Raw genomic sequence first — 24,959 nt, forward strand, 5'->3', positions numbered from 1 at the left:
CCAAAATTAACGTTTTCATCATGTTCTCTCACGGTAACTCAGCCACCCGCCCGCATCGGCCTGTGCGGGCTCCGAGTCACAGTCAAATAGCTTGGGGAAGACCTCTGAGCTCATCACCGCGCCCACCACACCCGGCACTGAGTGCCCCGTCCGGTGTTTCCTTAAACACCTCCCTGGACAGCTCCTTCCAATGTCTGATCACCCCTTCCGTGAAGAAATTCCTCCTCCTGTCCAACCTAAACCTCCTCTGGTGCAGTTTAAGACTCTCCTCTCATCCTGGGGTGCCTAGAGAGTGAGCACGGCCAGCAGTGGCACCATGCAGGCTCGTACCCTGCTGGCTTTGGTTGGGCTTGAGGAGAAATTTCTTCACAGAAAGGGTGATCAGACATTGGAATAGGCTGCCCGGGGAGGTGGTGGTGTCACCGTCCCTGGAGCTGTTTAAGATAAGCCTGGATAAGGCACTCAGTGCCCCGGCCTGGTTGACATAGGTTGGACTCAACGACCTCAGAAGACTTTTCTGGCATAATTGATTCTGATATTCCAGTTTCGCTTTTCTGATCACCACATTAAAATATTTCCTGTAAATCTTCTGAATTGAAGCATCAAGAGCAATCACTGCCAAACATTTCCCAAATGCAAGCGTGCCAGAAGTAATGAAGTGCCCTTTGACAAAGAGCTAATGCATTTTGAAACACAAAATTTAGCACCCTTAAAGTGAGTTAGCATAAGTTAGAGAGGAGATGCAAGCTTACATCCGAAGTGTTAAAACCAGTGCCTGGCAGTCTGTGGTTCCCACATGCCACGCTGAAACTACAACAGCTTTTTCTGTCATGCAGTGCTAGCAGCCATAGGTGGTGGGTTTAATAAGGCATTTAAGGAAACTTGGATTTAGTTAGTAAAAATCCTCTCAGGAAAAGCTTTTTTTTTCCTCCCGTGAAAAACTGACAAAGAGTATATGAAAGGGAGAAAAATTATAGAGGCAGGATGGGATTAATTGAAACCTCTGTATTTTCAATAGCTGGGAGGATTTTTTTCAGGTTTTCCAGCATGGATCCTGAATTTTATCTAGAGATACATTTATAAGACTCGTTAAAAGGTTTTGCATTTACAATCCAAAGAAGAGAGAGTCACAACCCCGCAGTAAATTAACCTGGCTTTAATCAGATCTAAAACTCTGTTTTCCTGCTGGAAGATTTGGTGTCATTAGGAGGTACCACACAAACCCAATAAAACGTGTAGGGTCGGGGGAAATGGTCTGTGTGTGCTCTCTGTCTGTTTCCACAGCAGACTTCTCCACTTGAAGCACTAATAAAATTTCCTCGCATCAGGATGAGGTTTCTGAATTTGTATTTTGTATACATAGCCGTGTTCTTTCTGATTCATTTAGCCTCATCAACAACAATAAAGATACTGAATCAGAACAAGCTGGCAATTTTGTTGATGAAACATGGGGGAGAGCGGACTCCAGCTGGCTCTTCTGCTGATCCATTGGCCGGCTGACAGGAATAAAACTGCAAGAAACCTGACACAGAAAGCACATGCGGTGAGAGGAGACAGGCAGCAGAGGCAGGCAGGTAGGCAGGCACTGCACAGCACCTGTTTGCTGGTTTTCAGTCCAAGGCAGTGGTTTCTCGCCTCTGAACTGGCTCTGAACACGCCATTTCATGCCAGCTTATCCTACCTCCTTTCAAAGGCTTCCAAGGCTCCTTGCAAGGGGCAGACATATGCAGTCCCAGGCTGCCATTTTAGGCTTTTCTGCTCACTTTGTGTTCTTGCTGTCTGCTTGAAAGGTTGAGGACAGCCTGGGAGTCAGAGGGTCATAGAATATCCCAAGTTGGAAGGGGCCCATAAGGATAGAGCCCAACTCTCTGCTCCTCACAGACTGTTTAAGCTGAACCATGTGACCAAGAGCATTGTCCAGATGCTCCTTGAACTCTGGCAGACTTGGCACTGTGACCAATTCCCTGAGGAGTCCTTTCCAGTGGCCAGCCACCCTCTCAGTGAAAGCCTTTTCCTCATGTCCTGCCTGAATTTTCCCTGACCCAACTTCATTCCATTTCCTCGGGTTCTATATCTGGTCATTGAAGAGAAGATCAGCATCTCCCCCTGCCTTTAAGGGAAGCTGCAGGGTGTGATGAGAGCACCCCTGTCTCTTCATCTCTGAGCTGAACAAATGCAGTGAGCTAATCTGCTCTTTGTAAGAATTTACCTTGAGACTTTTCACCATCTTAGTCTCTGTCTGGTGCTTTAGCCACATTTTCTAAGATAGTAAATAGAGAGAGAAGAGAGGCAACAACTTAATGAGCAGCTGCATGGTTACATCCCAAAATTCACCTGTTGAAAGCATTTGCCTCTCAGATCACTCACAGAGCAATGTCCATTAGCTGTTCCCACTGCATTTTGCACTGTCTCAGGCACACCTGAGGTGTGAAGGCAGCATTTCATATTCCTCCCCCTCTGGTGCTGTGCAGGCTGTGGAGCTCCCACAGCCTCATTTCCCACTCCAAACCCAGGGGCACATTCAGATTGCAGGGCAGGGCTGCAGTCCCACCATGTGACACTGCACTGTCACCCCGTGTCAGGAGATGTGACACTGTACAGTCACACAGCCCCAGTGTGAGGCTGCTGAGGACCAAAGGAGCCATTCCTCAGCTGCTGCACAGCTCCAGGAGCTTGGCAGGTGTGACTGGTCAGCATCTGGCTCCTAGGACTGAAGAGCCAGAGTGCCATGGCATCCCTGTCTCGTCAGTAACTCCATGTCCAGAGCCACACCATGAATGGGGAGTCATTTCTGCAGCTCAGTGTGTTTTCTTAAAAGTCCTTACAGCTAAATTGCTCAGCTTAAAATTTTTGCAGAGATTGACTGCTAAGTGCTTACAAAGTAACTCAGAAGATCTGAAATAATTACTGATGCAATTCCCTTCTTTTCAGGAAAAGCCATTCATAAGCACAAATCACTGTTGCCTGTATGTGTCACAGAAGAACTGGAGACATGTTTCCTTCAAGTATCCCCAGTTCTCATCAGGACCTAGTATGGCTTTAGAATAAATATTCTTTGAAGAATTTAGCTTCCAATTAAGTCTACTTCCAGCAAGAATCCTGCATTACACCTCATCAGAAATGGAAGAAACTGAAAGAAAAATATCCTTATCCCAACTGTGCTCAGTGTTGTACAAGGCTTAGTACAAACTGAGCTAAAATACTCCAGAACTGAAATCAGCTTTGCAAAGCCATAGAATCCTTGGAAGGTTGATAGCCTGCCATGCAATTCCTTACCTTCCTATTAGGTTATTATCTTACTAGGAGGAAATGGGAATCTGACACGTAGCAAAACAAGACACTGTGTTGTAATACCTGTGTATTATATGTCAAACAGTTTTTCCTGGAGATTATCTGTATGCCAGCAAGGTGTTTGCTTTTGGGTTTAGTTGTTCACCTACAAATTATTTGATACATTCTTCTGAACTTGGAAGTGCTCAATTTTTTGCCTTAAGTGGATCCTATTGATACCTTGCAAAAAATATTGGCAAATGTGAGTCCTTTCATAACCAAGGGAAAATTAGCAAACCCTTTCCAGCTGGATGCTCTACAAAGAGCTTTCCTTTCCTGTGTATTTCATCCACAAACAGAGACATGTCCCCAAGCTGAGTCTTTACTTTGTTCTTTTCCAGCATTTTCTAACAAACATTTTGTTTCAGGATGCCCAACGGATGACACTTGACCTTGCTGAACATCCATAACTTTCCATGGAAACTCTCATATCAGCAAGTATACAGTTGTTCTAACTCATGATGTCCAAAAGGGCACCTAAGAAGCAAAGTTCATTTTTAAATCTTTGCCCTGTATTAAAAAATGAGGCTTCACAATGCTCAAGCAAACAGGTTAAAGGATCTGTTTTATAGAAACACAAACTCCAGCCGAGAGAAAACCATTCATCATTTCAAAGGCTGTCAGCCATTACTAGACACATATGTAAGGATTTTTTAAAAACTGAATTCAGTATCAAAGGCACATGTTCTGCGTAAATGTCAGACATTTTTACTCATTTTTCTACTAGAGTTCTGTGATTAAAATAAACATTTACAGCATGAGATTTTTTTCCCTGCCTCTGAACACTTTTTGGATCTGAATCTCAGTTTTAGAAGATCTGTCTTTAAAGTAGAAATCTAGGAATATGGGTCAAATGTGTCTTTTAAGGCTTGTTCATATTTTAATTGCATGGTTGCAGACTTAACAAGAGATAGTTCTTCCCTCCTTGAAATTCAAGACATCGAAAGGTTAATTCAGTCTTCTCAGTTCCATTTCCTTCCGTCTGTTCCCCTTCCCACACTCCTCCCCACCCCCCTTCTGTAGGCAGCTGAGTTATTTGAATTTTGTGTGAGCTAGTATTCATCCAAAGGGGAAAATCACTCAATGTATGCACCAGGCAAGCAAAAATTGCAGTACTGCACACTTGCATTTTTTACTTCCTATTTGCTTTTCTCTGCATTCACCAGCTTGGGCTGTGGACATACATACTCATGCCCCAAGGATAAAGTTAATTCAAATTAAAGCTTGTGTGTCCCCTTCACTGTTGAATTCTCATTCTTTGCACTCACGTGGAATCTGTGCTCAAGCTGCTGTGGTTACCTTAGGTTGAGCAAAGGCTGCAGTTCCCGTTACCACAATTTGTCAGCTGCCAACACAATCACTCTCTGCTGCTCCCATGTTATTTCATGGTGTGGTCACTCATGCTCAAGGTACACTAACTTGAGAGGAGTCACTTTGACAGACCTTAGGTTAACCCTGCGGTGAAGACAGAGCTTTAATCCAACTGATTTTGGCACTTTACATACGTTTGCAAGAAAAAAAAAATCATAAAAGTACTCATTAAAAATGTTCTAGTTCACTCAGGTTCTGAAGAAAGAGATGTTCACTTCAGATGCCAGGAAAGGTAAAGAGTATCATCTTTCTTTGTTCTCTTTTTCACATTTTAAAAAAGAAAAACAATGTTTAATGTAAAATACTTGCAGCTTTCATGGAAAAGGCAGAAGTTAACAGATGTGGAACTCACTTATTACCATTTTCTTACATAAAATAATTGTTGGCCTTGTACACAACATGTAATACCTATGTGTTTGATTTACCCTATATAACAAGCTCATAAAATTGGAAAATTATTTTTGGAAAAGAGAAATGCAAGTTTTTGTTCTGTAAATTGCTCAGAGTAATCAGCTAGAAAAGATAACTTGGCTGCCTTTTCTGTTCCTCGGCTTCAGCAGCCTTGTTTCCTTAAGCCGCTGAAAAATTTCAGGGTTTATCTTCTCCCCAAACATAAAACCACTGAGACTACCAGGGGTCCCAGGCTATTGAGAGGGGAATGATTTGGCAACACAAAGAGAAGTTCTGGTGAGGTGCCCCTCGAAACTACATCCACAGCCCAGTGGAATGAAGAATTCCTCACCTCTGTAGCTATCCCAGCACAGCACAGATTGTAACAACAGACCCACCTATTGTCCTCTTTCCTCTGGACAAAAGAAAATCTAAAGTTAATATAAAGTTAGTAGATCTCTGGATTTTATGATCTTTGATCTATCTTCTCCTGGATTATGTTGGTTATCTATTTGCTGCACAGTGGGTGCCACAATTTGAATGGTAATGTTTTTCCTCTCTGAAGCAGAGAGGGAGAATCTCAAGAGTGGATTGTTTAATTTCAGAGCAGCCAGCTGCACAGAAAAAAGCCATGTTTGAGCACACTCCCAATGCTCATCCAAGATTTCCCTTGTCTTACTTCTTCCCTAAACTGCTGCTTGCAGGACATGCTTCTGTCCAGAGACAGGAGGGAAAAAAAAAAAAGACTGTTAAAGACACAAAGTCATGCTAAACTTGTGTCTCTAGACCAGTATTCATCACAAACTGTCATGTGCTCTGTAGCACTAACTAATGTGACTAACACATCACATGCTTTGTTCCCCACCCTGGCTTTGGGGAGAGAAGCCTGTGCATGGACATTCTGTATTAATTCTAATTTTTCCTTTAATAATTCATGCATGGGTCAACACATTTTGTTAGAAGGGGCCAGGCCAGAGCCAAGTGCTTTGTGCTGGAAGACACGCTTTTGGGTCAGTTCTTGAGAAAGCTCTGTTGCAAGAATCTCCATCTGGTTAAACTTTTAAAAATTCACCCCCATATCAAGTTTTATAATATCAAAAAAAAAAAAAGGGAGAGAGAGAGAGAGAGAGAGGAAATTCTAGTCCCACTAGCTTATGTTTTCTCCTTTTGCTCTGTGCTGCAACAGGGCTTCTGGTATAGACTTGTCTGAACTCCTGAGCTATTTGGAAAACATGGGGTTGGTAAAAATAGCCCAAGGAGAAGGACTGTCTACAACTGCCTCTCCTTGCCCCTCATCTTCTGCATGCACCTACCCTCAAGGTTCAATGGGCTTGATAAGGAAAATGAAACACCTTTGGTAATGCTAAAATGTCCAGTGTAAGACAAGTGTGGAGTATTTACTGAGTGGCAGTGCAGCATTACAGCAGAGAGCCTGCCAAAGAGGGATCAGTGCCTTCCTTACACCCCCAGGATTCATTGTCTCTTAGCCTGGGAACCTGTCTCCGTTCCCAAACAGGGATATTTTTTTTGGCAGCAAGACGGAACAAAAGGCACAAAGAGAACTAAGAAAACCCTTTCAGTGAAGCTGTAGTCTTTTTTTTTCCTGTTCCCCTGAGGACGGGAAACCTTCTAAGGACAGCTCATAATACACCCAATCCTGCTACCTGCCTGGAAGGTGCTCAGTGCTCACAAGGACCTACAGGAATTAGGGTCTGTGCAGATTCCAGCCCAGCTTTCAGCCTCGACAAATTGATCCCCTACCTTTAGCACCAAAAATACCACAGCATTTTGAAAATGAAATCACTGTTATATTTGAGTGGGCGTGTTATTTCGAGACAGCACTAATGTGATTATAAAATCAGTTGTGTCAGCTTATTGGCTCAGCTACAGACACTGATCTGCTCAAGCGTCTGTTCCTCTACCCGGCTGCTCGCCTTAGGGTGCTTTGTCCCCCCTCAGCTCCCCGTGGAAATAGAGACCATTTGGTTCCCACTAAAGAGAAAGAAACCCCTTCTTCTGGCAGTTGCCCACCTCATCTCTATGAAACTTGGCACTTCCAGAGCACCTCTTGTGCCAAACATGAGCACAGCATCCCCCAGCCCACTGAAGGCTGCAGCCCATATATGTGTGTGTGTATATACATGTATATATATGTGCATATGCATGGGCTGGGCATGCTGTTCCAAGTGACAGCAGCCAAGGGAAAAGGGCAAGTGGCAGCAGCATCCAAACCTCCCAGCTTCACTTTTCAGACTTTTCACTTGAGCTCTCTCTAAACATTTCCTCTCACCTATTACCGAATCCTGGGAGCAAGTGTTTGTTTTTCCTGCTGCTCTGTGGGTGTCTGACAGACTCGATGCCTTGTGCTGCCAGGCATGGTTTAATGCTGTCAATGGCAGGTGACTCACTGGTATCAGAAGTGTCAGTCCTGGCAGGTTTGACTCAGCCCTTCATCTTTTGGCGACAAATTGAAATAAAATAGAGTTTCCATTGTATGAGGCAGCTTTTCAGGCACAGTCATACCAGTGTAGCTTTATATGCTTTATGTGTAGAGCATCTGTAAAGATTCTACAGTCTGCCTGCTCCACTGGCTTCCTGGTTTTTCACATTTCTGTACACTTCATTCTTCTGCCTCTGTGCAACACGAAGAAAGTTGAGGTTTTCATTGCAACCACAGTCTTCCCAAGGCCAGGTAAATGCCATGTTCCCTTTACTGAAGACAGTGACTCTGAAATCCTGCAATTAAAAACCTGAAAAGAACAGCTTTGCTGCTCATATATCAAAATTATTTCCATTAATAGTGAAAGGAAAAGGCATCTGAGTATGATATTACCTACCCATCTCTACCTCAAAGTATGCAATGCCCTCAGGCTAAATTCCAAATTTTCCATATGTAAACTGCATCCAGCTGTGTGTGCTGCACCGAGTATATAAACACGAGGTTTGAATCCCACACGAGCTGCGTTTGACCGCAGCACTGAATTTACAAGCTACAGAAACTTGACAGGCACTTTATGCAATGGTCAAGATGTTTGTTATGGAGATGAGTATCTCCTGATTTCAGCAGTGAGAACATGTAAGTTCTCATCATTATGTTATTTCTCTCAACACTGTTGCACCTTCCTCACAAACCCAACCCAATATCAATTAAAAACTTGGTCATCTTTAGCTTAAAAACCCAAACAATGTACCCCAAACTGTTTAAGTATTAGGTTGGACAATAAATTGGGCAATTAAAGTGGTAGTGGTGGTGAAAACAAGCACGCTCACCCTGTCTTAGCATGTTTAGAAGAGCCTGAGCTGTGCTGTGGGTCCTGGGGGCAGAGCCTGTGACTGGACACAGAAAACCAAAAGTGAGGTTCTTCTGCTTTGCTGTTCTGAACACTTTGTTTGCTGTCTACAACTGGGAGAACTTGTGCTGCTCTTGAAGTTTAAGAGGCTTTAGCCTTTTAGTCTCTCTTCATAATCAGAATTATAATTGTTATTTTTTAAAATGGACAACTATTTTAAAAACTGTAACTCACTCGCTGCCTGGATCCATGGATCACTCAGATTATGTTTTAAAGTCTTTTCTGATCTAAATCTTGTGTCCAGCCAAACAAGACGTTAGTGCTCTCTCTTTAAACAGACACACAAAGACTCTTCAGTGCCAAATCTCAGCTACGGCTTACACCAAATATTCACCCCGTGGCTGCCTTCCTGCTTTTTCCCTGGGGGTTTCAGTCAGGAACACAGCTTTCTGTTTGTGACAACTGCTTGGATATGTGGGATGGAAGCAAAGGAACCAAGTCCTGACAATAAATATGGCGCACACACACAGTGATTTGGTGTGGTCAGTGCAGATGCAGAGATAACTGAGCCAGCCTGCACAAATCCCTTAGGCTGGGAAAAACCTTTAAGATCAAGTCCAACCACAAACCTGTTCATTGTTTTAGTTTAAACAGACATTGTAAGAAGAGATCCTTAAGACACATTTAAGCACATTAAACCCATTTTCTCCACGCACACGTGTCAGACTCAAACCCACTCCACCTAAGCCTGTGGTGCCAACAGAAAGATCCACAGACCTTCCAGGGGCTCTCAGTCAGCTGAGACATCTCTGTCCCTCTGAGCTCACTGCTCAAGCTGCCTTACAGTCAGTAGAGAAAACCAGCTACTCCTCGGACACAATCAATTTTATCCCAACTTCATTGCCCCCCTTGTGGCTGTCATGGAGTCTAGACAGGAATTTCAGGTGGAGACACTGAAAGGTACACGAGAGGAAACCACACCAGTATCCAGGAGAATGCACACAGCCCTTCTCTCCCTGCTTCCAGAGCTGTGGGCTGAGGGAGGCACCAGCAAGTGAATTAACAGCTACCAAAACAGGCACAAGCAGAAATTCACTGTGCATCCCTTTAGGACGCATTCCTGGGTGTCACTGTGGTGCCTGGGCTGTGCTAATCTCAGACTTGGCCCTTGGTCATGGCAATCACACCAAGGCTGTGCTGAGAGCCCTCAGAGCCCCAGGCTTGTGCTTCTGCCAGCCTGGGCAGGCAGGGATGATGCCCAGGAGTGTTGCTGAATGCACCTATAGTCTCCCCCTGAAAAACCAATCTGGCAGAAGCAACCCCCAGACCTCAACCTCACTCCAAACCTCAGCACTGGGAAATGGTGGGAAGGGAAACTTCAATATGATTGTCATGGTAAATGAAGAGAACAGAATAAAAGAAAAATCAAGATGCCATTTGGCAGTTTTCCATGTCAGTTTTCCCATTTCCCTCCCTCGTGCACTTTCTACAGGAGCAATCTGTCCTTTCCCTGAACGCTGAGCAATCCCAGCACTAAACTAATCAATATTAATAGCGATGGGTTTGGGAGGGGGGAGGAGGGGAGAGGAGAAGAGAGGAGGGATTACCCTGACCTTTTTCAACTCACACTGCCTCAGACGGCCACCAAGCAGCTGAAGAGAGAGCAGCCAGACGGTAATGCCATGTGGTTTTAGTAGTTTTTCTTTTTTTTTTTAATTTTTTTCCTTGTGAATATTTACTCTGTTGTCTCAGTGCAGATAGCAATGAAATCTGATTTTCTGCAGGAAGGAAAAAATACAATTATATCAGCCATCTCCGGGCCAAGCCTTGCCTTGGTGGGAAACTCCACTAAAATAAGGGGAATAATGCCCAGGCTGGATTTTAACTTGAATTTCTTAATAAAAAGAAGAATTGGATTAGGGAAGTTTTGACAGGTGAAATGCTGGTGTGCTTTGTGGAATTCTCTTTATGATAATAGAGTATAATCAAAGCCATTGAGCTGTGACTGGGGTATGGAGCAAGAGCAAACAAAGGGCTGGGGGAAGCGGTCCTCTATTGTTATGTTCAAGTGTCCACAGCAGCTCAGGGCATGGATGTACTCAGTACAGGGGGCTCAGAATGAAAGACAAATCCTAATAATTAAAAGAAAATCATAATTGAAGCTCTTTGTTCCTATTGGATTTGGGGTTTATTGTAGATCCTCCAGTTAGCAGCATTTCTTAAAATACAGGGTTATGTCAGGGGGCACTGTGGATTACTGGCAATTAATAATTGTCTCTTTTATTACCGATTATTCTTGTTGCCATGTGCAAAATACGATTTTTAGAAATTGCATGTGTGAAATCTACAGAAAATTCTATTTATGTGTTTCTTCTTTTGCTCTAAAAGAGCCAAGCCTCAGGGAAAGGTCCCAGATTGAGTGTTAGGTTTGTGGGGGTTTTTGAATAAACATTTTTATGGTATTTTAATATTTTTTTCTCTTGAGGAGAAAATGCTTTGCAGATGGCTGGTATCACAGCACTAGCTAATGAAGCCATGGGTGTGTTTTCCCTTTCTTTGTCAGGACCCATCATGTCCGACAAACCAGATTTTGCAGAAATTGAAACATTTGACAAGACCAAGCTGAAGAAGACAGAAACCAGAGAGAAAAATCCACTGCCCACTAAAGAAAGTAAGTGCTTATGAGGCTATTTGAAGTACGAGTAGCAAGGACATAATCCATATTGCAGTTCATATGCAAAATGAATACTAATCACAGGATTACAGGCTCAAACTCATCCCTGACTTTAAGTGGGGATAATACTAAGACTCTATGCTGGGCTTCCAAGGATATCAGTAATTATAACCAGCAGTGCATTTTGTCTGAAAAACCCTTTCTGATGGGATTGCTCTTCCTTCTGCTAAAAGCAAGACCAGTGTTCCCACTGGGTGCTGGTAACAGGATCAGTCTGTTTGTAATTACCTTGTTCCCAGCCCCCCTGGAGGCACAGGGGACCCTTTGCCCATCCCTGGCAGGCCAGGCAGCATCCCCAGAGGCTGCTGGGCTCTGGATTTAATGTTATCAGGCAGATGAGCTGCTGCCTCCCACTGGTACCTGCTGTCAGCCCTGGGCAGGAGACCTGCAGGCAACTTCTCTGGGAATAAGGCAGCAAGCAAACCCATCATCATCCTCGTCTGACCATACCCCCTGTGCACAGGCAGCCAGATGAGGCTGGGATTCATGTTCAGCTTCAGACATGAAAAGAGCATTTGGAGCAGGTTTTGGGAGCAGTTTCCTTCGGAAGAGAACTGCTAATCACTGTGGATGTGTGTGCTGATAGCCATGCACACACACAGTCTCAACATTAGATACCTGTTTTTTCCCCTGTTTTTTCCCATTTTATTATCCTTGCCAATGCTAAAGCTGTAAATACAAGAGGAGCTTTGCACACCATAAGCTGCTCCCTTCTAGTTATGCAGATGTGGGAAGGAGTTGTTATTTTCAGGGTGATCCAAAAAACCAATTATGGATTTAATTCTCTGGCTTTGAGTGTGACCGTAGAAATTGGTACCCTGCAGAACCATTATCACTGAATCACAGAATGGTTTGGGTTAAAAGGACTTTAAAGATCATCTTGTTTCAACCCCATACCATGAGCAAGGACACCACCCACAAGATCCGGTTACTCCAAGCCCTCCAGCCTGGCCTAGAACAGGGATGTTCCAGGGATGGGGCAGCCACAGCTTCGCTGGGAAACCTGTGCCAGGGCCTCACCACCTTCACAGGGAAGAATTTCTTTCTCACATCTAATCTAACCCTGCCCTCTGTCAGTGTGAAGCCATTCCCTGTTTTTCTGTCACTCCAGCCCCTTGTCCCCCTCCAGCTCTTTTGCAGCTCCTTTAAGTGCTAGAAGGGATTCTAAAGTCTCCCCAGAGCCTTCTTTTCTTCAGGCTGTACACCTCCAAAACTCCCTCAGTCTGTCCCTGTAGGAAGGCAAAGTTTATTGCTCATAAACAGTAAAGTTTACTGATGGTGTTTTTGTTTCCTGTTTTTCTGCCAGCTATCGAACAGGAAAAGCAAAGTGAAAGTACAGCCTAAGCATAAAATTGAAGATGTGACTGCTGCTTCTTCAGTGGGGTTTTGGCTTCTGAGTTGGGTTGTTGTTTTATTTTTGTCCCCCCTACCCCATATTTGTTGCCCATTTATTTTAGGAAACATTTGTTCATTTAATGTTCCCTGGAGAAGTTTGTTTTGTGTTTGTTGAAGAAGATACTATGTATTTGTATTCTTAAAATTTTAATTCCAAGTTCTGTATCAACCCCATTACTTGGCAAAAAGAGAGCAATTTGCATAGAAATTGTTTTCCTAAACCTCACAATAAACAGTTTCTTCTGACCAACTGTCTTTGAGCCTTGCAGAAATCGAGTTTACACTGCAACTCTTACTAACATCCTTCCCCCTTTGTTTGCATTTCCTCAGCAGCTCAAGGCTTTGGGCAGGTTGGGAAGGGTCACCCCAGGCACTCTCAGGTCCCTTGGCTGGAGCACAGCCCCTCTCCATCACTTATATCCTTACCCCAGGCACTCTCAGGGCCCTTGGCTGGAGCACAGCCCCTCTCCATCCCCTGGATCCTGCAGAATCCCAGAGCCCCAGATGGCACCAATCCACAGGAACCCCCCTGAGGGCTCTCACAGCAGCCTGGAGACTTCACCCCCATCCCTTGTGGCACTCAAGGTGTTTCATGGGAGCCCTGAGGGACAGCTGTGGGTGCCAGGAGTTTTGAAAGCCCCAGCCTGGCAGCAGGCATGAGGGGAAGCCACTGGCCTGCTTCAGTCTTGCCCAGCAGTGGATTAGAATTTCCAGAGATAAATACCTGCTCACAAATTCCATGCCAAATTGATGGCTGGGCTGAGGACATATTCAAATAAACATTCCAGATGAAGAAAAGGGCTGCAGCACCCTCTCTACAGCTTTTTTATCTCTCTAACTTGCAAAGATCCAGTCAGCCTTGTGATAACTGCAGCACAAACACAGCCTTTGGCCCATCTCATACCAAGCAATACAAGAATGAGGGAAGGTGGAAGGGAGAAAGAAAATTAAGTATTGCATTGATTTTTAGGGATGAGAGAAAGATCTTTAGCAGCACAGGCGTGTAAGACACAAACCTTTGAAGCAAGAAAGGACTCCCTACATCTTTATTACTGGTGGAGCAGTAACATCCTCACTGGTCTGCAGAGGATTAGGCAAAAATAGACTCTGGTACCAGCTCAGGGGACTCTCAATTACATGGTATCACATTATCTCTGGAATCAATTTGCAATCATATTAGAAAAACAAATGCTTACTCTGGGCAGATAAACTGCTGTCCCTGGAGCTTTAGTTTGATCCTACCTGTGCTGTGAAGTGAGAGCAGCTCTGTGTACTTCAGCAGGGTTAGTCTGGGCTTGTACCTGCATGAGGTGAGGCAGAGAGCAGCCTACAGGCTTCAGGAAACAGAGGGGAATGGTTGGGGTGATGGCCAGAAAGCTCTTGTTTGCCTAAGGGCTGTTTGACACTTGACATTGAATGTGAATAGTCAGAGCTGCAATTAAAAGTAGCAGTGGATCCACAAGACTGTGACCTTTGGTGGCAACAGAAAGTAACCAGAGGTGACCTGGAGACCAAAGGAAAACACAGGGCAAGAGGAGCAATGATTTCTGTCAGAGCTTTGCTAATGTGGTGCTGTCCAAAGGGATCAGACTGCTGTTTCAATCCATGTCCATCAGTTCCACACTGATGATGTTTTCATTTAATGACCAAGGTTTTTTTCACATCCTCATTTGAGGACCCCTTGGCACCTGACTCAAAGGGGTATTTCTTTTCAGGTCAGCTGGATTTACTAATACTGATTTTTTTATAAAAGGTAAGGAATGCAAGAGGTTGAGCAACAAAGAAAACAGTGATCTTTTCTCTGTGACTCATGGCCTCCCCTCACCCCTGCACACTCCAGGGTCAAGGAGCCTCTGACATTATTTAAATATTTGCTTTGATACTGGTTCCTTCATGGAGGAAGCATTTAGAGATAGCACTTAGAGCAACACCACCTATGGAAATCTGTAGAGCTCCTAATGTTCAACCTGATTTCATTCAACCTGTTCCCCTCTCCAGGATGGTTTTCAAGCTCTGTATTGCACTCAGCAGAGAGGCCACAGATGAGAATTTCTCCTTGGTTTTGGCCCACATGATGATCTCCCTCCACCTCTGCCAGTTCAGAGCATCTGCCAACTCGCTCAGCAAATACACTGTAAATCACCAAAAACTTCTTTGGCATCACTGAAACAGGGGCTGGTCTCTGTGCCAGCAAGTTCTCCCAAAAAATCAAAGGCCTGTGCTGTGTCCTCAGCCTGCACTTTTTGGGCAGAAGGGAAGGGAGGTCTGGCCAAAGCAAGAACACAACAGAGATATTCACATATTCTCCTCTTGTGTTTGCAAGACACAAAGGATTGGCAACACAGCTCAGGTTTGCCCAAGCACTTGGCTCAGGGCTGCTCCTGGTGCTGCTGCAGGGCTCAGTCTCCCCCCAAAAAGCCTGCTCCCAGTTTAGCTGTTTGAATTTAAAGCCTGAAACGGTAAAACCAACATCTCAGTGCTTTTATCCACACATCACACCCCACTGAATAGGCTGAGAAGAACTTTAGTCACATTCCCCACCCCAGGATCTGACTACAAAGGCGACAAACACCTGCTCCCCTGGAAAAACTCCTCAAGGTTAAAGGCCAGATCTTCCCAGCTTTCCCCCACCTGCCCCAGGTGGAGCATGGCTTTATGGCAGGGCTTGGGGAGTGCTGCTTTCACAATCAGCAGTTCAGAGAGGCTCAGAGTTACAAACACAGAGCTGCAGTACTCTGGTTTGAGGAATATCCCTCTCTGCTTCTGGGGGAGACCATTTCAACCCAGGAACTGCATCAGGAGATTAAAGTTTGTCAAGAGCAGGGACAGGTTTGGCTCCCTGTTATCTTAAGAGCATTAAAGGCCTTATCTGCGGGGCAAGCTGGGGACACCAACCAGGAAACTGCTCATTACTTCAGGCTGAGAGAGGGAATTTTCATCCTTCCAGGCATTACACAAGGAAATATTTGTTGCTGCCATTGAGAGGGAGCTACAAGCACAGCCAAGCTAAGCTAAACCAAAGCAAACACCTTACCCACACCTAGGAAACACCTTCTGGGTGTTAACCTGACCTTCACTCCCTGGAAGAGCATCTTCCAGCTCCAAGGCTCCCCAACAGCCACCCAGTTGAGGAGCTGAGACCCTTTCCCAGCCTCCATGGTGATGGAGACAGTTCATCAATAAACAGAGCGAGCTCCAGGGGGGAAACTTAAATATTTCTGCCAATTAGCAGCAGCCCCTTGCTGTTATGTAAAGGTACAGAAACAAGGTGTTACCTTGCAACTCCTCCAAAGGAAAAATGCCTCCCATGCTAATGCAGTTACAGCAAAGAAAAATCATTATATGCAGCTGAACATTATATGCAGATGAACACCCACCTTCTTGGCATCACTATGAAGCCAGTTTTGTCCCCTGGATGCCAGGGATAGGGCCAGACCTCTCAGGATCTTGGCCAAGTCCACCTGCCCCTGTGAGTCACCTCTAATTGCTGTGCACAGTTGCAGCAAGCCCTGGCTGGGCAGAGAGATCTGCATTCCTGTCGTTGTTACACCAAAGTGAGTTGATTTAATAAATCTCATTAGGCAGGCATTTGATAGCAGTGAAAACCAGGCAGAACAAGCCCTGAGCCTGGTTCTCCTAGGCAAAGGGCATTTGTGTGTTCCACCACAGCTGGAGCCTGGTGAAGGCCCTGCAGGTTCTGCCAGCCCCAGCTCAGGTACCACGGCCGAGTCTCAAAGCACATGTGGGTTTTTTTCAAATATATTTGCGTGCGCTCTCTTATTTGGGTCATTAGCCCCAAATGTGACTCCTGAGACATGCCACAGCTCTGCAGTGATGAGGGCAGTGGGGTTTGGCCAGTGCTTGGCCACCACAACAAAAGCTGGGATACCCATGCAAGGCCAAGGCTGGAGAAGTCTTTGGAAAATGCCTTTGTGTGTTTGTTCTGCCCTAAGCGCTGGTCATGATGCAGCAGAGGCCTCTCCTGCTGAGAGAGGATGAGGGAAAGAAACCAGGGAGGGATGTGAGCAGAGGAAGGTCTGCAAAAGCTCTGTGGGATCAGGAGTCTGAACCACAGCACGTGGGAAGGAGGTCAGGGCTGGGAGTGCAGCCAGGGAGGTGCCCACGGCAGCAGAAACCCCAGGCAGAAGAAGCCAGGGTGGTTCTCATGCCTCTGCCTGGCTCACCCCTTGTTTTCCCAAAAACACAGGGTGAAAACAATAGTCTTTTGAAAAGCACTAACCTTCTGGTGCCAAGCTGGGGGAGCCTCCCACACTGTGCAGGGGCAAACAAAGGCTCTGTGTCCCCCTGGAGCCCTGGCACGGGCAGCAGCCCTGGCCTCACCACCTGTTCCCAGCCAGAGCTGTGGCTGTCCCAGCCCATCCAGGGCACCGAGCTGTGTCCAGCAGCACAGCCTGCAGGGCTGGGACGTGAGAGCAGCATGGGGCTGAGCCAGGCTGGGTGGCAGCAGGTGTGCTGGGGGTGTTCCTCCAGCTCCAGCCCAATGCTGCTCAAACTGACAGCAGGGAAAGCTCTGCTTCCATCTCCTGTGCCTGGCTCCGTGTGCTGCTGCCTTGTCAGGAGAGCTGGCTCGGGAAGGAACAGTTGCTGGGGATGGTTGGTGCACATCTTGTAAGCTGTGCTGACAACAGCTCTTGACAACTCCTACCATCAACTGCAGATCTCCCAATGCTTCGTGTTTGCTTCAAGGCCCGGGGCCAGAATTCATTCAGTCTGTGGGGAATCAGGAAGGGAGGAAGAGGAGGGGGGAGCAAAAGGGGGTTCTAGCTGCTCTGGTCAAAGGGACACATGAAAATGGGGTCTCTTAAGGCTCCAGCAGCATGCACTGAACAGAAACAATGAGAATTTTCAAAAATAAAAAAACAATTTCAGGAATTTTAAGCTGCTCTCACAAAATCAGAAGCCAACTCAGTATCAAATTTTTGATTTGGCGAAGTTACAACAACAAGGGAGGAAAAAATTGTGTGTGACTCCAAGTGGGTGTTGTCAAACAGCATCTTGTTTGGGGAAAATAATCCTCCTTGGTCTGCTTTGTTTTCTCATGATGCTGGAAATAATTCTTCTCCTCAGAGAGAAGAATTGGGGGTTTATTTTTCTAGCTAATCACGGGAGCTACCTCAGGTCACGCCTGACCACAGCTGGTCCCCCCATCCTTGCAAGCCCTGGGAGGAGTCACCACCACAAAGTGTTAAAGAAACACGTGTGTGCAGGTCCAAAATCACGCATTTCATTTAGCAATGAAGAAATCAGGCATGAGGAGCCTTGGCTGAAGGTGTGTGCCTTTGGGGCTGAGCCCAAGGGCAGTGATGGAGGCAGCAGGGATGCCCTGGGGCAGCAGCATCACTCCCACTGCCAGGAATAGCAGTAGCTTGTAGTATTGCAATAGCTCCATAATGGCTTTATAATAGCTCCAGCCTCCTCGCTGCTCCCCCAGATTCCCATTTTATTTCTGTCCTGTCCAGGCTGTTATTTCAGTGGGATCTGGGTGACCCAAGCCCACGGTGCTGCTCATGGACTGCAGCACAGCCCTCACCCGGTGCCAGCGCGGGCAGCAAGGAGCACCACGGGCACAGGGAGGGAAGAGGTGTCACACAGCGTGTGCCAGCTGCAGCCCCTCACGCTGGCAGACATCCCCAGAACGCTGATGGCTCTGGGGGCATCAATCCAGAGCCAGATGGGGGCAGTGACAATGAGGTGACCCTGGGGCAGGTGGGTGCTGCTGGAGGATTGCTCTTGCCCACGCAGCTCCATCACAGGGCACAGAACCCACATGAACCACAGACCCACAGCAGAGGGCTTTTTTTTTTTTTTCCTCAATACATGAAAATCCCAGGGCTTGGCCAACCAACCCAAGCAATGAGCACGGGAAACTCCAAACTCCACAGGGGCTGTTGGGCAGTGGGATTGCTGCACAGCTTGGGGTGCTGGGCTGGGGACACTGCAGGCTGTGCCACCCGTGTGCCCCGGGCACTGCCAGCGGGCACGGTGGGTTGGGGACAGGCTGCGGACGGTGTGCGGTGCGGGGATGTCCCACAGGGGGGAGCCTTGTCACCAGCCTGCGGGGACACTGCCCGGACACTGCCGGGACATTGCGGGGACGCTGCGGGAACACTACCGGGGATACTGCCCGGACACTGCGGGGACACTGCCCGGACACTGTGGGGACATTGCCAGGACACTGCCGGGACACTGTGGGGACAATGAGGGACACTGCGGGGACACTGTGGGGACACTGCCAGGACATCCCCAGTGTCCCCTCCGCTGCCGGTCCCTGGGTTGGTCCCGCGCTGGGGCTGGGCTCCGTTTCCACCCCGCAGCGTTAACGATGCAAAGCAAACCGCGTTCATCCTCACGGGGCAGGGCAGAGATCCCTCCAGAGCCACCACGGCTCCGGCGTTCAGAGCCAATCTGGGATTTACCAAGAGAATATGATCAAGGAAATCTGTCTCTAAAGGGAGTCACTGGGAAAAATCACCCCAGAGAATGTCCTAACAGTTCTCTGTGCCTGCAGGATGCTGATGGGATGGAGCCCTGAGAAGATCCCCACCTTACACATTCTCATTGGATCAACCTTAAACTGAGCAGCAAAGGCCTAAAACTGGTTTAGTAAAACCAGAGACCTTGCAAAGACCTGTCATCCCACTCTGACCTCAGGTACCACTGGAGCTGTCTGCTGCTGCTGCCTCAGAGAGGGAGAAGTGCGTGGCACTGCCAGACTGATGGAAGCGAGGTATGAACATCAGTGCTCATCTGCACTGAGAAATGGAAATACAGAGCCCAGCCCAGCTCTCTATTTCCTGAACAGGCAAAGCAAGAGGGATTTCTTTAGGGGAAGCACAGCAAAGTGCCAGAGCCCAGGTGGGCACCAGGGGGAACAAACCCCACAGCAGCTCAGGCTCCCCACTGCCTTCGTGAGCAAAGCTGGTGCCAGAAGCAACTTTTCTCCTCACTTTGTTTTTCCCAGAAAAACTCAAAGAATTTTTTAAGTTGCTCTCAGCCCAATTTCTCCAGAGGAAGCCACAGCTTTCTGCACTTGGAATCACCTCTGTCCAAAGAAACAAAGACAAGTTTAAAGAAAATATTCATGGCTCAAATCACCATTTTCTTCTGTGACTTTCAAAACCTCCCACACTGAGTGTGCCAGACAGAGCCAGCAGCAACACCCATATCATCCAACTCAGAATTTAAGATCTTTGGGCTTGATCTGTGACATTAAGTGGATGGGGGACAGGAGGGATGACAGAGCCTCAGCCACAAAGGGGTAATACAAGGACCCATGCTGGGAAAGGATGGGGAGCTCCACATGAGCCAGCTTGTAATCAGTTAATTTAACTTGAGTTTGGCTAGGAATAATTAAGAAGGATGTGATAATTTTCTTCTGTATCAAGTGCCCAATCTCTTCCTGGACAGCTTTCACCTGGGAGGTGACACCTTGCCAGGACAGAGATCTGGTCCCTGCATGCATGCCCAGGCAGTAACCTATCAGCTGCATGGATTCTGTTTGCATGACACTTCCTTTAAAGAGGGAGAGAGAAACAAAACACTCGTCCCTGCTTTATAAGGCTGCTGTGTAAACAGCCCTGTGGGTTTTGGGGGACACACCTAAAGGAGGCAGGTGAGGTGAGGCTGATGAGGTCATGGGGCAGCCAAGTGCTCTCAGAGCTTTCCCCAACTGTGGGCACTGCTGCTGGCAGGGTGAAATCCCCTGCAGCCACTGTCCCCAGTCAGCTGGGCTGGAGGGGTCCTGACCCATCTGCCAGGCCTTCCTCCCCACTGCAGTGGGGCCAGACCCATCCACCTCCTTCCTGACTCATGGTGAGCCCACAGCAAGTTAAATCTACATCTTGAGCCCCTTGCTCTGCCTCTTGTTGATGGAATAAAAGTTTCCCCACCCCTATTTTCTCTATTTTCTCATTTCTAGCCTAAACACATCATCCTGTGCACACAGATCCAAGAGTTCTGCAGTGCTCTGAGGCCTTTTCTACAACCCCAATCAGGACATTCCCAAATCACTTTGACAGCCCTTACTGGGAAGGATCTATATCCCTGGTCCGTTTGTGTCTCGAAAGATCAGAATTTGGTTCCAAACCTCAATTTTTTTTCCTTCCTGGGACCAAAAGGTACAGCCTGGAGCTTCCTTTGGTGCTGGCTTCTATCCCAGGATGTGTTTCCTTCAGGAGAAGAGGCTCTTACCTTGGGTTTGATTTTTTGTGGCCTCACTGATGAAGTTCACTGCTCACCCCATCCCATTGCACAAGGCTGTGCTGGGAATCAGGGTCAAAATTAAGACAGAAGAACTGGGTGCATTGGTACAGCTGAGGGCACAAAGTGCTGCTGAGACACAGCAACTCCTTGGGATAATTTTTTTCACTGGGAAAGCACACCCTAAGCTGGCTCTGTTGGGTGGTTTAATCTTGTTTTCAGTAAATATTGGGCTGCTTCTGTGCGCCAAAACAGGCACGAAGAGGACCAAGCCTGTGGGGTAGGTGTGGCACAATACCTGATTCCAGTTACATCTCCATCCCCAATTACTATTCATTAATCAAAACATATTCATTATACAGGCAAAACTCCCCCCAGCACTGCCAGGTCCAGGGCTTGGGTCGTGCCTCTGTTTGCTCCTGCTGGGATCTGCAGCAGCCCACAGGGACTGTGCAGCAGGCAGAACAATGGGGACATATTTTCCCCAATACAGGAAGCCTGAGAAGACTAAAAATAAAAATTCCTAGAAGAGCTGGGTGTGCAGGAGGCTGTCCCCACAGCTGCAGGGCTCTGGGGTTGTGCAGCACAGGGCCACATCCCCTTTGCTGTGTACAGACCAAGGGGCTTGGGGGGCTTCCCGGGGTGAGCAGTGTGGGAGAGCACCATAAAACATCCTGCACCTCACCAGCGAGGGGCTGGCTTTCTAATTACCCAGGTGGGTCTCTATTGTGAGGAGGGCAGCAACGCAGGATTTGACGCCAGGGCTCTGAATGTGTCACCTGCCAGGGGCAATTTAGCAAGTGGCCTGTGCTTTATTTTCCTGCTGCCCACAGCCACGGGGCAGCACAAGCCAAGACCCCACTCCTGTGGGACCTGCCACCCTGATAAACTGATTTACATCATGTCTGCCTACCCTGAAAACCCACATTGCGGTGTGAAAAGGGTTCTGTGGGTGCGTGGGGCTGTGTATGCTATTGTTGTCTCTTCATTAGGGCAGATACCAAAATGCTTTAGGATTTTGACCATGCCATGAAAAGCACTGCCTGTTTGGTTACATAGCACAAAAATAAGAAACAAAGCACCAACGTTTTGTCAATTAAGTTGAGGGGCTCCAGCTGACACTCAGGACACTGCTTAGCAAGCAGCCTGTCCCTCAGCATCACTGGGTGCAGGCTCTGGTGCTGCCTTCATGCTGGGCAGCTCGGGGGGTCCAGGCTGCCCAGAACCACTGACAGTGCACATTCTTCACAACAAGGGAAATTCAGCAGAATTTGCCTTCCAGATTTTTTTTCACCATCCAGAACCAAACCAAAAGCAGGTCTCTAGGCAGTGGGAAAATCAAAGGGAAACCAGCTTCAGCATCATTTCTCAGATGACCCATTAGGGGTGGGTCACCACGGGGTGACCAGTGGGCTGTTCTCATGGGTGATGAGGGAGCATCCAGCCTTGCAGCCTCCAGAGCCACATGTGCCCAGTGACTTACAGAGCAAAGCACCAAAATCAGCTTCCAAACAGCTCTGCCCTGTTCAGCTCTGCCACTGATCCACCCCAAGATCTCCAGACCACCCGTTCCTGTGCCTCAGTTCACCCAGCTGCAAACAGAGTTGTGTACATTTAATCCCTTCTACAGCAAGGACATTGCACAAAGCGGTCTATGAGTGCGAATTTATTAACACAGCAAGACCCAGGTCTGCTTTTGCCTAAGGTGGAAGAGTCAAGCAGAAATAGAATTGGGATCAGTGCACTCATTGCTGGGCACCCTGCAGAAGTGCTGGCTCCTGCCTGCCAGGCCTGAGCAGTTACTGTGGAAAAAACCTGGAGCAGCGTGGGGAGGCTTGTCCCAGCACGCTGCTTTGTTTGCTGACAACTAGTGCAAGTGACAACGTTATGAGTGACTTTTAGGATGGCTGTGGCTTTAATTAGAAAGGACATTTTTAATAGGCTGGGCAAAGAGCTGTGTGGTCCTGCCAGCGGCTGCTCACGCCCAGGGACGCTGTTATTCCTCTGGCATGTGATAGCAGTATCATGTGTGAACTGACAGAGCAGACATGCCAACATTTTTTTTAGCTGCACAAGCTGTCTCAGACAAGAAAAAAGCCCATCTAAATGGCCTCAGGGGCAGCCAGACACAACCCCCCAGAATTACCTGTGTGCCCGCAGAAAATGCACGCAGATTTCCAAGCCATATGCATGGGCTTTAATCAATGAGCTCCCCTGATACATGGGAAACACTTCATTCCCAGTAATTGTCCTTTGACAGCTCTAACAAGTAGGATCTGTTTGGGATGGTAATGATTAAAATGCTGACTCACAGAGGGTTTTCCATGCTGGTGGGACTGCACCAGCTTTGTGCTCACTTGGAAGGTATTTTGCATCCCTGCTTTTTAACCAATCTGCAATTTTAATCCTCTGGTTACAAACGGGTTGTTTGTGGCTTTGCCCAGCTGACTCCAGGTTTCCCTTGTGTAGAGTCTGGAGGGAGAGGGCTCTCTCCTCTCTCCCTGAGGGGCAGCAGGGCAGGGAGAATTCCTGTGCTTTCTGCAGCCAGGAGCAGAGAGGAGCTGGTCTGTCTCCAGGCAGGAGGGAGAGGAGTGACAGGTCTCCAGCAGCAGGAGCTGAGCCCACAGACCTGCACTTCAGACACCAGCTGGGAGGTATCAAACCCCAGGGCAGGTTGCTGGCTCTGCAGTGCTCTTGAGCATTTCATGGCAGGACAGAAAACTACTTCTCAAAGGTATTGAGGTGCATCCCCCTGCCTGGCCATCATACTGCTAGCTGTGGCCACTTACCTGCATGTGAAGATGGGTTTGTCCCTGTGTGTCCCCTTCTGCTTGTGGGGCAGCTCCCCAAGGGCCATGTCCAGTGCAGTCCTGCTCCCTTGAACCTCACTTTGCTGCCCTTTCATCAGTCCCCTTGCAGCAGCACGGATTAACTCAGGGAAGTACCCAGGGTACCCCAGGGTCTGTCAGGGAGCTGGGAGGAGGAGGAAAAAGGCAGCACCTGCCATGGGGCCAGAGAGTCCTCGTGGGCAGATGCTGTGCCTGTGTGCCATGGGACAGTGACAGGCAGAGCCAGGGGCTGTTTGTCACTGCTGGCACAGCACAGCACTGCTTTGGGGCCAAGCACCACACTGCCCATGGAACAGCCAGGATCCCTGCCCAGGGTGAGCCAGCCCCCAGTGGCACCATTCACCCTCAGGAAAACAGACCAAGAAGTTTCCAGAAACATCACCATCTCCCCATTCCTGCTGGCTGTAACTACCAAAAGACTTTCTGGGTTCCTCTGATAAGGATTTTCCTTTCCCAAGCCCAGATGATGGCTCAGCTGCAGCAGAGGCCCCTCATTCCACTCAGGCTATGGGCAGCTCCTGCCTGGAGCAGCAGCAGCAGCAGCTGTGCCTGTGCGGCAGCAGCCTTCACCAAAAGGAAATTGCCAGCCCCAGAAAACTGCTCCCCTAATTACAGCTTTGGATCATGGAGAAAACCACATAAATGATTCACACAGTGTTCCCAAGCTGCAGCCCTGTAAATGAGAGAGATTTCCAAATGCTACTGAGCCACGCTCGCTGGTATCAGGATGGGGATGCAGAAACTTTCATCATAAAGAGGAGAGAAGGAAAATTCCTGCCCTTAAACGCATCTCTGCAAAGCAAGGAGACCTGGGAGGTCTATCCCCTACAGATCTTTACAGAAGGGTTGTTAAGACTCCTTGGGGAATTCTCATAGGAGGGAGCAGGCAGATAGCAGGGGAACTATAGAAATGCATCTGCTTGTTATTTCAGAGGGACGTGGGGATGGAGCCTCTGCTGGCGGGCAGAGGATGAAAAGGAGAAGGCAAGAGGACTCGGGGCCAGCAGAAAGGGATAGCTGGTGGCAGGGAGGAGAGTTAAAAGTGTCCCATTGTTAGGGAAGTTTGCTCTCCTTCAGACCATCCCTCTCCCAGGGACACCCGCCGCCTTTTGAAGTGCAACCTGAGGCGGTTCCTTGTCACCCATTGGAGCGGGAGCTTTTTTATCACATGAAGTCATTGGGTAGCAAATGAATGGGGGGTTTTGACTATTCACAACTTCACCTTATAAATATCAGGGTTGGAGGTTCCTGCAGCTTTGCTCCATCCCCATAGCTCACCTTGGGAAGGAGTGGAGGGAGGTGGCCCTGCTTTGCAGAGACCTGCGGTGTGGAGAGCTACGGAGCAGCCAAAGGGATCCAACTCCACTCCTTGTGACAGCC

At 47.6% G+C, this 24,959-nt stretch overlaps 1 protein-coding gene across 1 annotated transcript; it reads left to right on the forward strand.

The window, feature by feature from the left end:
* The first annotated feature begins 9,948 nt into the window (after positions 1 to 9,948).
* LOC102041951 (thymosin beta-12-like) lies at positions 9,949 to 12,760 on the forward strand. Its single transcript, XM_005418706.2, has 3 exons — positions 9,949 to 10,055; positions 10,945 to 11,052; positions 12,422 to 12,760. The coding sequence occupies exons 2-3, from the start codon at positions 10,953 to 10,955 to the stop codon at positions 12,457 to 12,459; spliced, it is 138 nt and encodes a 45-aa protein (XP_005418763.1). The 5' UTR covers positions 9,949 to 10,055; positions 10,945 to 10,952; the 3' UTR covers positions 12,460 to 12,760.
* Positions 12,761 to 24,959: the final 12,199 nt, after the last annotated feature.

This window comes from Geospiza fortis, unplaced genomic scaffold (genome assembly GCF_000277835.1).
Source record: "Geospiza fortis unplaced genomic scaffold, GeoFor_1.0 scaffold55, whole genome shotgun sequence".
In the NCBI taxonomy this organism is placed as follows: Eukaryota; Metazoa; Chordata; class Aves; order Passeriformes; family Thraupidae; genus Geospiza; species Geospiza fortis.